Source organism: Tursiops truncatus, chromosome 5, assembly GCF_011762595.2.
Source record: "Tursiops truncatus isolate mTurTru1 chromosome 5, mTurTru1.mat.Y, whole genome shotgun sequence".
Classification (NCBI taxonomy): domain Eukaryota; kingdom Metazoa; phylum Chordata; class Mammalia; order Artiodactyla; family Delphinidae; genus Tursiops; species Tursiops truncatus.
Window position 1 is genome coordinate 328204 of NC_047038.1, and position 13276 is coordinate 341479.

The 13276-nt window shown below is 59.9% G+C and overlaps 1 protein-coding gene across 7 annotated transcripts in view; it reads right to left on the minus strand.

The window, feature by feature from the left end:
* Window positions 1–434: 434 nt before the first annotated feature.
* GAK (cyclin G associated kinase) overlaps window positions 435–13276 on the minus strand; it is a 48135-nt gene continuing 35293 nt past the window's right edge. For 4 of the 7 annotated variants that reach the window (XM_073804712.1, XM_033856455.2, XM_033856461.2 and 1 more), the window contains 10 exons: window positions 10726–10919; window positions 9909–10052; window positions 9423–9815; window positions 9020–9193; window positions 8296–8406; window positions 7224–7340; window positions 2482–2706; window positions 1827–1975; window positions 1052–1228; window positions 435–961 (listed from right to left, as the gene is read on the minus strand). In XM_073804712.1, coding sequence (XP_073660813.1) covers window positions 860–961; window positions 1052–1228; window positions 1827–1975; window positions 2482–2706; window positions 7224–7340; window positions 8296–8406; window positions 9020–9193; window positions 9423–9815; window positions 9909–10052; window positions 10726–10919 — 1786 coding nt within the window. In that variant the 3' untranslated portion in view covers window positions 435–859. Of the gene's footprint in view, window positions 962–1051; window positions 1229–1826; window positions 1976–2481; window positions 2707–2729; window positions 6566–7223; window positions 7341–8295; window positions 8407–9019; window positions 9194–9422; window positions 9816–9908; window positions 10053–10725; window positions 10920–13276 lie in introns of those variants that run through there. The other 3 variants (XM_033856456.2, XM_033856458.2, XM_033856459.2) reach the window with 3 other exon arrangements.

Below are 13276 nucleotides of genomic sequence, written 5' to 3' on the forward strand. Positions count from 1 at the left end.
AGGCCGTGACTCAAGGCCATTGCTTTTGCTTTGAATTCCCGGAACGAGAGAATCCAAAGCCCCCCACACCCTCCCGCTGTGACGAGGAGGGACCCGGGGGGCCCAGGGGGAGGGCCAGCCTCTGTGCACCTGCAGCAAGACCACCTGCCTCCGCCACGCTGCAGGGGCCACAGGGCGTGCCCAGCACCCGACGCGGGCCAGCCCCTAGACCAAAGCCGCAGCTCATCTGATCCCTCCCCACACCTCCCGGCTCGCCTGCCCTCCTGCCACTCCTGACCACCCAGCTTGGGCTGCTGGCCGAGGCCAGGCTGGGGGCCCGCAGGGGCTCAGACCAGCAGTGGAGAGGAGCCCAACTTCGCCGGGCGGGGGTCCCTGCGACTCATCTTCACGGTCAGAGCCAAGGTCAACCAGGTGACAGCAGAAGTGCAGGGAGGTGGTGTGCAGCCCCGGAGGAGGGGCGTCAGAAAATAGTTTAATTATGTACAGGTGTCACCAGGCTGATTACGAGGAGAGGCGTGAACGTTCAGGACCGGACTCTGGAGGACAGCTGAGCAGCGCCATCTCCCCAGTGGGCGCACCACGGATAAAACAAATCACAGACTGTGACACGCGTGGGAGGAGTGCAAATCGTCACCTTTCCTTCAGGACCAGAAGAGAGAAAGAAAGAACTCGGAGGCTTTGGAATGCTTTCTCTTCCTGTGAAGGGAGTGGCGCTGGCTCTGGATCCGCTGAGCGTGGCGGGCGTGACGTGATGCCAGCCGCGGCCGCGCCAGCCCGTGCCGCCCCGGCCCACGTGCAACCCTCCAGGCCAGCCGGCAGCTTCCAGCTCCACGAGCCGCGCGCAGCTGCGACCGTGGGCTCAGAAGAGCGGCCGGGAGCCCTGGCTCTCGAACTCGGCCCAGGCGTCGCTGAGCTCCATGAAGACCATGCGGGCGTGCTGCTCGTAGGGCTGCCCCCGGGCCTGCGGGCAGGCAGGACGGCGGCGGTGAGGGCCCGGCCTGCTCCCAGAGCCCGCGCCGCCCCCGGCCCGGAGCCCACACCCCGTGCCCACCTTGTCCGGGTGGACCACCAGCACGGCGCGGCGGTACTGCTTCTTCACCTGCGCAGGCGTCACCAGGTCGGCCATGCCCACGGGCGTCCAGCGGCTCTCGTCGTCCCACAGCACCGTGTGCAGCGTGGACAGCAGGGCGCGGATGTTCCTCTCCTTGCCCTCCGTCCAGTCCAGGAGCTGAAGGAGACGCCGTACTGCTGAGGGCGCGCCAGGCCCCGGCCTCTACCCACCGAGCCGCCGGTGGTCGCCCCACGGAGCAGGGATCTGACTGTGAGATGTGTGGCCCCGACGTGGACCCCCACCCCAGTTTCTGCACTGACCCCACCCAGGCATGGCTAATTCCATTCCCTAGGTCTGGCCGGACAGGACACGGACTAGATGGTGCGTGGAATCCAGGGACCCTTTCCTCAGTGGGGCATTCACAGATGACCCGCCGTCACAGCCTTGCCCTGTCCACCCCGGGGTCCAGGCACACAGACGTCCTTGTCACCCCGGGGTCTCTGCGGCCCGCGCCCCCCGACCGGGGTCCTGGCTGGCGTGCGGAAGAGCGAGGAGCTTACGAGCACGAAGCCACACGTCCCAGCCGCGTGGGGACAGTTGATCTTTCACCCCGAAACTTTCAGGAGAGCAAATAAGCGTAGATGGAAGCCACTGCCCCCGCAAGCACGTCGGACAGAGGTCCTCGTGCGTGAGTCGGGGCCGCGCGGCTGCGTCCCTCTCCCCACGCTCCTGCCCAGGGTGCCCCCCACCCTGCCCCGGCCCGAGCGCCCCGCACCTTCAGCTTGAGCGGGTCTGAGTCCCGCGCCTGGTCCTGCCTCCTCATCTCGGCGATCGTCCTCGGCCCCTTCCTGTCGGCCCGGGAGGAGAAGCCCTGGTTGGACAACAGGTCTTCGAAATCGTTCTCCGACACCCTTGGCTTTGGACCTGGAGGAGAGCAGAGGCTTCAGGGGCCGTGCTAAGTGCCCGCCCAACAGCCTGCCTGCGGCCTCTGTGCTGCGTGGCCAGCTCGAGAACCCTCGGGGACGGCGGGACGGCCGAGAAGATGGGAAATGCCCAAAAGAGCTGCCCCGAGGCATGAGCGCACGAGTGCGGGCGGGGCCACGGCAGGCGTCGGGACCACCACCCCCGTGACAAGCGAGGCAGCCAGGCCTGGGCTGACCACCCAGCTGCCCGGCCAGCAGAGGCCGAGAAGGTTCCCGGACAGTGTGGCCTGGCCCACTGGGGGCAGAGGCTCACGCACAGACATGCATCTGAAATCATTAACTTCCATCCAAAGGGGCTCCCGCTGGGTGGAAACAGACTCTGGGTCTCCTTAAACACCCTTTCCCGGGACTGGGCTCTGAGCTGGACAAGGCAAAACGGGATTTCACTGTAACCACTTCACAGCAAGCTCAGAAACCCACACACGCGGCGAGAGAGGAAGGACTCACCAAAGCTGGGGGCGCGGACGCCCCTCTCCTCCCGGCTGCCAATCACACTGAAGCTGGAGTTGTAGTTTGGCCGTGGCTGTGCACTGGCCGTGGGGGCTGGCTTGGCCTGGGGGGGCCACGGGGCGCCCTGGGCTGGGGGCCGGCTCGTCTGCCAGGAGCCGCTGGCCTTGGGAGGGGGGGCTGCTTTGGGACCGAAGCCCCCAGGAGTAGGTGCAGCGGGCGAGCCTGGGGAGACAGTTCACGTGGGGAGTGTCACTGACGGCCTGAGGACCGGGCGCTGCCCCGGCGGGTACTCGGCCGTTGCAGGCAGAGGACACACCCCCGCGAAATGAACGTTTCAGGTCGGCCGCCAGGACGGGCGGCCTCTAGGTAGCCGCACAGCTGGCCCGTCTGCAGGGGCTGGGCCGGGTGGGCTCCCCTCCCCACTCGCTCAAATGCAGGGCTGAGTCCAGGAAGCTCCAAACCAGCACCCAGCGCCCACAGGGCCCCCGAGCAGCACCACGCAGGCTACTGCTCCGTGCACGCAGGCACGTGCCGCGTCACGCGTGCGTGGTTCTGTGCCACTTCACACGCGTGCAGTCACGCAAGCACTGGGCTAAGATGCCCCCGTTCTCTGTCCTGTGACCTTTCACCTCGAGACATTCTAGACGCAGAATCACAGGGCAGGCGGCCCTTGCGATGGGCTCTTCTCACCCAGGACCCACCCACCTACCCACTCGTCGCCAGCAGCCTGGCAGGTGGACGCACCACAGAAGGACTCCGGTGGGTTCCAGTCTGTGGAGATTACCAACAGGGTCGCCCTGAGCACTGCTGCGGAGACTCCCTGCTCAGCCCACGTGCGCCTCTGGGATAGACGGCGGTCGTGGGTTCGGCTCTGTGAGAACCGACGCCCGCCTCGAGTAGCCGTCCTGCACGCCCGCCAGCTCTGCGCCCGGCGCTGCACCCCGTCGAGACCCCCCGCGCCTCCGGGGCCGCCAGTGACACTAGACCTCTCCCCAGGCTGCCGTTCTCTTCACCACTCACCCGTTTTCAAGTTGGATGTGTTTTGCTCTGTTTTTACTGTTCTTACATATCCTAGATAGTTGTCAGATACGTGGTTCAAAGCTATTTCTCCCACCCTGTAGCTCTTCAACCTGCTGAGAGCCTTTAGCAGGGCACAAGAGGTCTTTTTGATCAAGTCCAATTTATCCATTGTTTGCTGACGGATCGTGGTCCAGGAGACACTAAAGGCGACGTCCCCACAATTTTCTCTTTTCTTCTGAAAGCTTTACAGATCTATGGCCAATTCTGAGTAAAATGGTCATCTACCTGCTGTTTAAGGTGTGCAGTTCAGGTCACGCCACTTTCTTGCCGCCCCAGCACCGTCATGAATGGTTCTGCACCTCTGGCAAAAGTCCGTTGGTCTTACTGGTGTGGGGCTACTTCCAGGTCGGTGATCTACGTGTCTGTCCTGCCCACAGCACGCAGGCATGGAGGAGGCAGGAGGCCTGGTGGTTTGAGTCTTAACCACCCCATTTCCCCTGACTCTCCAAATAGTCTACAACAAGCTCGTCTGTGTCTGCAGGAACCCTCACTGGCATTTCTGGTGAGGACTGTACTGACCCCACTGACCACTGCAAGAGAACCTTCCTGATGTGGGTCACCGGGCTGCGAGCTCATCTGTTTACTGAGGTCTTCCCCGTTTGGTTTTGTAGCTTCGCGAGTCCTGTATGTGCTTTGTAAGAGTAATATGTTATATGTTTCTTTGTTTCTTCTTTCGCAGGGATTGTAAACGGTGCTGTTCTAAATTTTGGGTTCCTTGTGCATGTTGTTAGTAAACAGAAATACCCTTGTGGTGTCTGTTTGTTGATCCTGTGTCCTGTGACCCTCCTGAACTCACTCTGGGACCTGAAATGCTTTCACAGACCCCCTGAGATTTCCCACACAGACAGCACGTCGTCCGCACATGACAACACTGCCTGTGTCCCTTCTGTCCCTTTCTTGCCTGCCTGCACCACCTGGACTGGCCCCGGGGAGTGTGTGGTCTTCTGAAATCCAGCGCAAGCCTGGCGGCGGGACTCTGCAGCTGCTCCCTATCAAGCCACGGGCTTCGCATTACTGGTCTGTTGAGTGTTTATCACAGGTAGGTGTTGAACTCCGGGGAATGCCTCTTCTGCACCACCGATGTGATCACACGACTTCCCTTCCTAGGCCAGTTAACGCTATGTATACATATACATATGTATACGTACATACATAATTTTTTTTTTTTTAACATCTTTATTGGAGTATAAACATACATAATTTTTAAAAAAATTATTTATTTTGACTGCGTCGGGTCTTAGTTGCAGCACGAGGAATCTTCTCTAGCTGTGGCGCGTGGGCTCCAGGGAACGTGCGGGCTCAGCAGTTGTGGTGAGCGGGCTTAGTTGCCCCGCGGCACGTGGGATCTTAGCTCCGTGATCAGGGATCGCACCCGCGCCCCCTCTGTCGGAAGGCGAAGTCTTGGCCACTGGGCCGCCAGGGAGGCCCCGGTGCGATGCTTTCACGCACTGATGAGCTCTCTGTGCAGCTCTCTGTGCTGATGACTGGCTTTGATCTTTGTGTCTGTGTTCATGAGGGACGCTGCCCTGTGGTCTGTAGTTTCCTTCTGTATCGCCTCCATCTGGTTTTGGTATCAAAGTAATACCAGATTCATAAAATCAACTGGAAAATATTCCCTCCTCTTCCTATTTCTTGGAAAAGACTGTGTGGAATTGGTATGAATTCTTTAAACATTTGGTAAAATTCTCCAGTGAACCCAGATGGGACTGGAGATTTCCTTTATGGGAGGTTTCTAACTATGAATTCATTTTCTTTATGATTACAGACCCACTCAAACGCTCTACCTCACACGGGGCACACCTGAAGAACTTGTCCACCTCACCTCAGTCCCAGAACTGGTGCTGAAGCCGTAAGTCCATTTCCCTTCAGAGCCTCTGGGGTCTGTGGACATCTTGGGTTAACCCCTCTTTCTTAATCCATCTTAGCAGAGATCTGTCAACTTTACCGATCTTCTCAGAGAACTAGCTTTTTGATCAACCCATTTTCTCTAGTTTTCATTTTCTATTTCATTGATTTGGGCTCTTTATCATTTCCTTCCGTTTGCTTTGAGCTTATTTTGCTTTTCTTTTCAAATGTCTTCAGGTGATAACTCACAATACTGATGAGACGTTTCCTCTTTTCCAAACTACACGCTTAATGCTATGTGTTTCCCTCTTGGCACTGCTTTAGCTGCATAACCCAAGTTTAGATGTGTCGTGTTTTCATTTTCATTCTCTTCGACACGCTGTTTTATTTTCCTTGAGACTTCCTAAATAACCCGTGTTATTTAAAACTGTGTCATTCAGGACTTCCCTGGTGGCGCAGTAGTTAAGAATCTGCCTGCCAATGCAGGGGACATGGGTTCAAGCCCTGGTCCAGGAAGATCCCACATGCCGCGGAGCAACTAAGCCCATGCGCCACAACTACTAAGCCTGCGCTCTACAGCCCGCGAGCCACAACTACTAAGCCCGCATGCCACAACTACTGAAGCCTGTGCACCTAGAGCCCGTGCTCTGCAACAAGAAGCCACCTCAGTGAGAAGCCCACACACCACAACGAAGAGTAGCCCCCGCTCGCCGCAACCAGAGAAAAGCCCATGTGCAGCCATGAAGACCTAATGCAGCCAAAAATAAATTTTTTTAAAAATTTAAAAAAATAAAAAATAAAAGTGTATTAATTTCCAAGAGTTTGAAGATTTTTCAGTTATCTCGCTGTTACCAATTTCTAGTTTGATTCCATTTGGTCACGGAATGATACGGTCTATATGATTTCAGTTCTTTTAAGTTTGTTGATGACTTTTTATGGCCCAATACATGGCCTTTCTTGGTGGTTGCTTGGGTGCAGGAGGAGGTGTGTCCTGCTGCTGTCAGGCACAGTGTCCTGTGAATGTCCCACAGCTTTGCTGACTTTCTGTCTGGTGGCTCTATCTTTGTTGACAGAGGGATGCTGAGGTCTCCAACTAGAATGTGAGTTTGTCTGTTTCTCCTTTCGGCTCCATCAGCTTCATGCAGGACTCTGTTTTCTGAGGGGGTGTGACGGAGGTCTGGGGTCAGTGCAGAGCTGAGGGCTGGGCTCCATCCTGAGAACAGGCGTCCCAGATCCCGAGAATTCCTTTTCACCACAGGCAGCCCCCGAGAGGCTCCAAGTGACCCCGCCCTGTGCTCAGACAGCCCAAGATAGAGGCAGAAAGCCCAGGGCAAACCCAAACTTCCAGGAATGCTCTCAGGGAGACACCAAAACCTGAAATGCCAGGAAGCGTCTGGGGAGATGTTATTTTCACCTAAAATTCCACATGCCTCCCGACTGCCAAGGGACGAGAGACACTCCTGGCCTCCAAACAATTAACGTCCCTAAAAGTTTTCTCAGAAAAATTACTGGCAGTGCATTCTGCTCCCTGGGGAGCGGGGCAGGCACTCTCCACGCTCCTGTGCTGAGACCGCTCCTAGATGACCCCCAAGCACCGCTATGCCAGCGGAGGGCCAGACTCCAGCACCAGTTTTGGCAATTCCTGGTGTTATCTTGGTAACAAGCTCCTGGGATGAAGCAGACTGGGCCTTTCCTGGTGTCGCTGTGCCCTGGGCCTGGGTGGACAGGGTGAGGCCCCACCTCAGGTAGGCGGACACAACACCCCAGAGAGAGGTCTGGTGCTTTCCACATGCCCGACACGGCCCTCAGGTTACCTTGGAGGCCGGAACTGAGGTCGCCGAGGTCTGCAAATGGGTCCTGGCTCTGAGACTTGGTCTGGCTGGCTGGGGGGCCAGGAGGTGCCGGCTGGCCTCCAGGAGAGACGAAGGGGCCTGGAGGAGGGCAGGGACATTAGATCCAGCGCACTGGAGTAGACGCGGCTTCTGCCCTCCCATCTCACGCTCCTAAAGGCCTCGCTCGGCGTTGTCACTGCACCTGGGACGTGGCCACACTCGCAGCCCGAGCTGCCCACGTGGCTCCGTGTGGGAGGTCACCCGACAGCTCGTCTAAACTGTCCTGGGTTTGTCCTACCACCTCCTGAATCCATCTAAAGCGTGAGTGCACTCTACGACATTCGTTCATTCTAAGTACAAGGTACTGAAACGTCTAAGTAAATCACTGTCCTGCCCCTAATTCCCGTGTCAGTCAAGAGTCAACTGTGAGGTCATTACAAATGATGGCAGCTCATACATAAAGAGCTCTTACAAGTTAATACAAAAAGGTGAATTTCCCGTGCAAAAAAATGATTAGAAAATGTGAAACAGTTCTCAAAAGAAACATAACCAAAAACACACAAAATAATAACCTCACGCATAATGAAGAAAAGCAAATTGAAAGAACTGGTAGCCTGTCAAACCGGCAGAGTAGCATGTTTACAATCACAGCCCATAAGTTAATAAACAGGACTTAAGAGAGAAGCACGTCACAGGCGCCACAAACACCACTGCCTTTGAAAACAACTCACTACCGGAAACTTCCCCACGGGACAGAATCCTGACGTACGGAAAGAAGGACAGACATGATGAAAGTGAGACACGAGAAGCACTCTTGCCCCCACAGACAGGGGACAGACCAGGATAGCCTGCAGCCTCTCAAGGGCCCTGCAGGGCACAGGAAGCGCTAAGGAACATTCTGGGTGAAACTTCAGAACAAGCCGAATGAGCGCCCACAGAGCCGCACGGGGGGACTCGGACAGTGGCAGGAGGCCCGGCCAGAGTGCCCCTGGGGCGCTGCTCCCGTCTCCTCCTCTTCTGGGGGCCGGGGTCACAGTTACGCCACGTGCCGTACCTTCTGCAGCTGGTGTGGGGGCCGGGGCCTCAGCCCAGGCGTCCCATCCTCCCAGCAGGTCCGGGTGGCTGGTAGAGGTTGTCATCTTGCTGGGCTCCGCTGGCAGGTCACCTGGGAAGACAGCGGCGCTATCAGGTGTGTCCCCGGTGGGGGCGGGCACATGGCCTTCACATGGCCTCCTGGGGGCCCTAGGGGACAGGCTGGCCACAAGCCCCATCTGCGGCAGTCTCGGGGGCCGCCCTCCGTACCCCCCTCCACGTGTGGGCAGGAGGCACACCTGACGGCCGCCCGTGCGGGAGGTGGGGGGCCGAGGTGCTGGGCAGCAGCCCCTGCGGCGCTCCTGGCCTAGCGAAGCCCCAGGCAGGGCTGTGCTAACGCACCTCTGGGGCCTCCAACCGGTCTCCCTCCACACGGGCGGAGGACACATCACACGGTCACTGCACTGACCAAGTGGATGCAGGGAGGCAGCAAGAGGAGAAGCCCACAGGGCGATGCTGAGACTAGCGTCCGCGGTCCCTCATCTGAAAGGGTCTTCAGAGAGGCCTCCTCCCGCCATGGCTGGCCACATGCCAGTGCCCCAGAGCCTGCCTTCCCACCTCCCCGGGAACCCAGCAGGGCATACAGAGTGGACACTGGCTGCACCCCCTTTCTGGGGCAGGGAGGAGGGCACTGCCCATCTCCCCCGGCCCTGTGGCCCCGCCCCCAGTGTGGAGACCGCACTTACCCAGATGCAGGAAGTTGGTGCCGTGGGCCAGGGGTGGGGCGCTGTGGGTGGCAGGAAAGGATGCAGGCAGGGTGGCTGGAGAGTCCGAATTAAGAAATTCGCCAAAGAGGTCGGGCTGGGAGTGGGGCTGGGCGTCCGGGTCAGATGGCAGCAGGAGAGGGTCAAACGGGTCCGCTGTGGCAGGACACCAGGAAGCAGGTGCACGTGAGCGCCGGTACCACAGTGCACACCCGCGGCCCAGAGGATCGGCTCCGGGATGGCCCTCCCACGACCCCGTGGCCCCGAGAGGGAGGGGCAAGGCGCTGACCCCGCTGACCCCCGCCTGTCTCAGGAGATCCTCTGGGGGCTCACGGTCTCCCTGAACGGCAGACTGCCGTGACCCACTCCTGTCGGCGGCACCTACCGGCCGGGACCGTGGTCCGTGTGCTCGGGGCAGAGGCCGGGCTGGTGAAGAGCAGCGCCGCGTCCCCGCCGAACAGACCGCCTGCGGCACCCTCTGGAGCAGCTGCCGGGGCCCCCAGGAGGCGGCTGAGCAGGTCCGCGTTGCTGGGGGGCCCCCCGCGGGCCTGCGTGGGGGGCACCGGCCCTGCCTCGGAGTGCAGCCCCAGGAGGTCCACACCGTCCTCCTGCGGCAGGTCCGGGCCTGGCGTGTCCTCGTCGGCCACGTCCCCGCTCTCAGCTGACAGCGTTGGGGCTTCCTCGTCAGACGGCTCGCTCACACGTCCGTCCTCGGCCGCAGCAGACGGACCCTCCTCGGCAAGGTGACCCTCTGGGGCTGTCGCGCAATCCCCGTCCTCTGAAAAGAAGACAACGGTGGGGCGGCTGCGGCTCAGTGCGAAGAGTCAGCACGGGGAGGCCCACGGGGGCAGCGCCAGGCCCGCCTACCCACCCCGCCAGTCCAGCGTGTGCAGAAAGCGGTCGGTGTCCCCGCTGCTGTGCAGTGAGTCCAACTCCGGGGGCTCGGCGTCCGCAGGCCCGGCCTCGGCATCATACTGCGCAGACGAGCCTGGCTGCCTGGGGAGCTCTGGTTTTCCTGCAGGAAGGGGGATGTCAGGCCACCCGGCCCAGGGCAGCAGCCCGTGTGAGGCTCCGGGGCCCAGGCCCAGAGCCAGGAAGGGCTCACCACCACCAGAAACCCACACAACAACCAACCATCAGTGAATGGATCCCAGCGTTGCCCAGACGCTGCCCCGGGACACGTGTGCACACGCGCACACCGGAAACCATACGTGCATGCACACACGTGCACACACGCTATTCAGGGACACTTAGCTGTCCTCACATAACAGAAAAAAATGCAAGCCAAGCACACGAAGAAAATCGTTATGTGGCAAACGAAGTCCCAAGTCCCACCCACCAGCGTGCTTCTGATGCTACTTTCTGTAAATGCTATGAAATAAGCCGACACAGCCCTGCTGAGTTGCGGGGTGTGGAGGGGGTGGGGGCTGGCCAGGAACAAACTCTGCTGCGGGGGCAGCCCCGCCAGCTGGTCCCAATCGAAGCCTCGACTTCTTCCAGGTCATGTTCAAAGTTGACACATGTCCAGAAAACGCACCCCCCCAAAACAGCGTGTGACTCAAACCTGACCCTCCTGGGGGTCCCAGCCCCACCCCATGACCCCGGCGGGGCCTGCAGGCCACGTGGTTTGGGATCCAAAAACAGACACTGGGCCACCTGCAGGCGTGCCCAGAAAACAAGGATCTCACCAAATTTCGCCAGCATGTCTTGCTGCTCCTCACGGCTGGAAAACAGGATCTTGGGGTTCAGCCCCCGCATGCTCGCAGTCTCCCAGGGTGGGGCCTCGTGGCCGGGCCTATCTCTGGGCTCCACCTCCACCTCCAGGTTCACTTGGAATAAATCGGGATATTTCTCCTGAATGTCGCAAGCGTCCAGGTCATACCTGCATTGGGGAGGCGAGAAGCAGGTTAGGCACGACCACGGGCACTGCGGGTACCACCCCAATGTTCACTGGGAAACAAGCGCGGGGCAGGGCCGCGGGCTCCACAGGCACCCCAGCCCCTGCACTGCATGCTCGGGACGTTCACGCCGCCACTGAGCCAAGGGTCAGAGGGACCGGCAGGGGTGTGCGTGCAGTGGGGCCCGTCCACACCCGCAGAGCAGGACCCCCGCTCCTCCGTCAGGGGAGCGCTCAGCCCTCACTCCTCAGGCTCTGGAGTTCAAATCAGGTCCTCAGAGCTTAAATGCACGTTCCCATAGAACAATGCCATCCACGCTGGTGAAATCCCCAACTATTAACAGATGCCCAGAAACCAACACCTCTGCAATCTGGCGGCAGGGGTGGAGAGGCACCAACCTGTTCCCACTGGGTGGGATGCGGAGCCGGGGGGCCCGGGCACGGGCGGGAGACTGGTAACAGGGCAGCCTGGCAGTGGGGACTGTGGCTGCCACGTCACTGAACTGCCCTCGTTCTGTGGCTCCGCATGTTTCGAGGGAATTCCTAAGCTCACCTCTGGTGACCATATGGATAAACCCTAGTTCCTCAGCTAGACAACAGGCTCCCAGCTGCTCTTATTTTATGCTAACGTGTTTGCATCACTTACTGCTTTGTGCCTATAAGAAGAGTAAAGCAACAAAGAGAGAAACACAAAAAAGAACGCTGGGGCCCTGAAGGGTGAGGAGTCGAGGGAGGGGCCCTGCCGTCCTCTGCAATGTCCAAGAACGGCCTCCGGGCAGAGGACGGGCCGCAGGAGTGGTCAGGGGTGGTGGTGAGGCCACAGCAAATGTTAGTTCTTACTTCCCTGGATTCAGCAAAATGGGACGAGCGAGCACGCGTGACCCCAAATCCTTCCCACTCCTCACAGACGCAGCCGCCCCTGTGCAAGGAGGGGAATGAGGGGTCTCTGCAGGGGCGAGGCCGGGCCCACGTGGGCACAGGGACAGTGGCCGCACTGCCGTGTGGCCCTCTCAGGCTCCCAGCCTAGAGGCCGCCATGGGCTTCCTTCCTGTCCAGGCCAGGTGCCCACAAGAAGACGACTGCAAGGGCGACGGCTCAGCCGGGCAGGAACAGCTGGCGCGGGGACGCAGGTGGAAAGCCCGGACAGCGACGTTGGTCAAGGGGATCCGGAGGCCAGAGAGGGCCCCGGGAGGGGCCCATCCACAAGGAGCAGAGGCCAAGAAGCCAAGCAGGGAGAAGGCGCGCGGCCACTACGAGCTCAGCTCCAGGGCAGCAGGGCCTGGGGGGCCACTCCCGGCACCATGCTGGTGGCCACCCACCCCCGCCTCCCTGCCCAGCCCCGCCCCGGGGACAGCCCCACCCAGGCCGGGGTCTGCCCACCCGTCCAGCAGGCCAGTGAGGAAACAATGAGGTCTGTGAGCAGAGGCGCAGCCCTGCTGCCCCAAGGGTCCGGGGTCTCAGAGGGCAGAGGGCCAGGCCCCGCTGGACAGGCCCTGAGGGGGAGCCTGCCACGCTCAGCGGGAAACAAACGCATCGGCTTTCGTCCCGGACTGCTCGGCACCCCTCCACACTCACAGGAGGCACCCGAGGGATTTCAGATTGCTTCTGCAAAGTGTCCTCTTTCAGCCGCCCGCGGGGCGCCCCTTGCCTTTCTGCTATTAAACCGACGAGTCCACTTCTGGAGGCACGACGTGCACAGCGAAGCACAAGCCTACGCACGCGCCTCATAAAGGTTATCCTCGTGGAACAGTCCATTCAGAATAAAACACTGTCTCTTTCCAGACCCCAAGAAGGGCCACGCCCCCAGAGGCAGCCGCTCCTCGGGCCTCCGGATGGGGCCCCACGGGAGGCCTGAGCAGGCGTTAACAGGGTCACGGACGTGACATCACAGCTCACTCTCCAACCGACTGCCGACGCCACGGGGGCCTCTTCTCAGTCTGGAGCCATCGAGCCTGAGGCCCTGGGTACGTGGCTAATGACGCCACGTGCACGTGGGAAGTGCTGAGGCAGGAGATCTTCCAAGTTCTCGTCACAAGAAAACATCTAACTCCGCGTGGCTCCCACGGGGGCTCCCCCCCCATTTCCTTGCCCTCGCGGCTCTGACCTGCTTCCCTGGTGATGAGGGACGTGCAGACTGGCTCAGGTGCTCGCTGGCCGTGTGCATCCGCCAGCCGAGTCCCCTGCCTGCTTTTAATGGGCATCTTTCTCTTTTCATTCTGTGCTTCTCTACGTGTCCATGTCTGACACACACACTGCAAACACCTCGTCTGCCTGAAAACATCTTTGATTGGCTTTCGCTTCTGAAGGATGACTTCACAGGAGGCAGAATTTCAAGCTGGCCA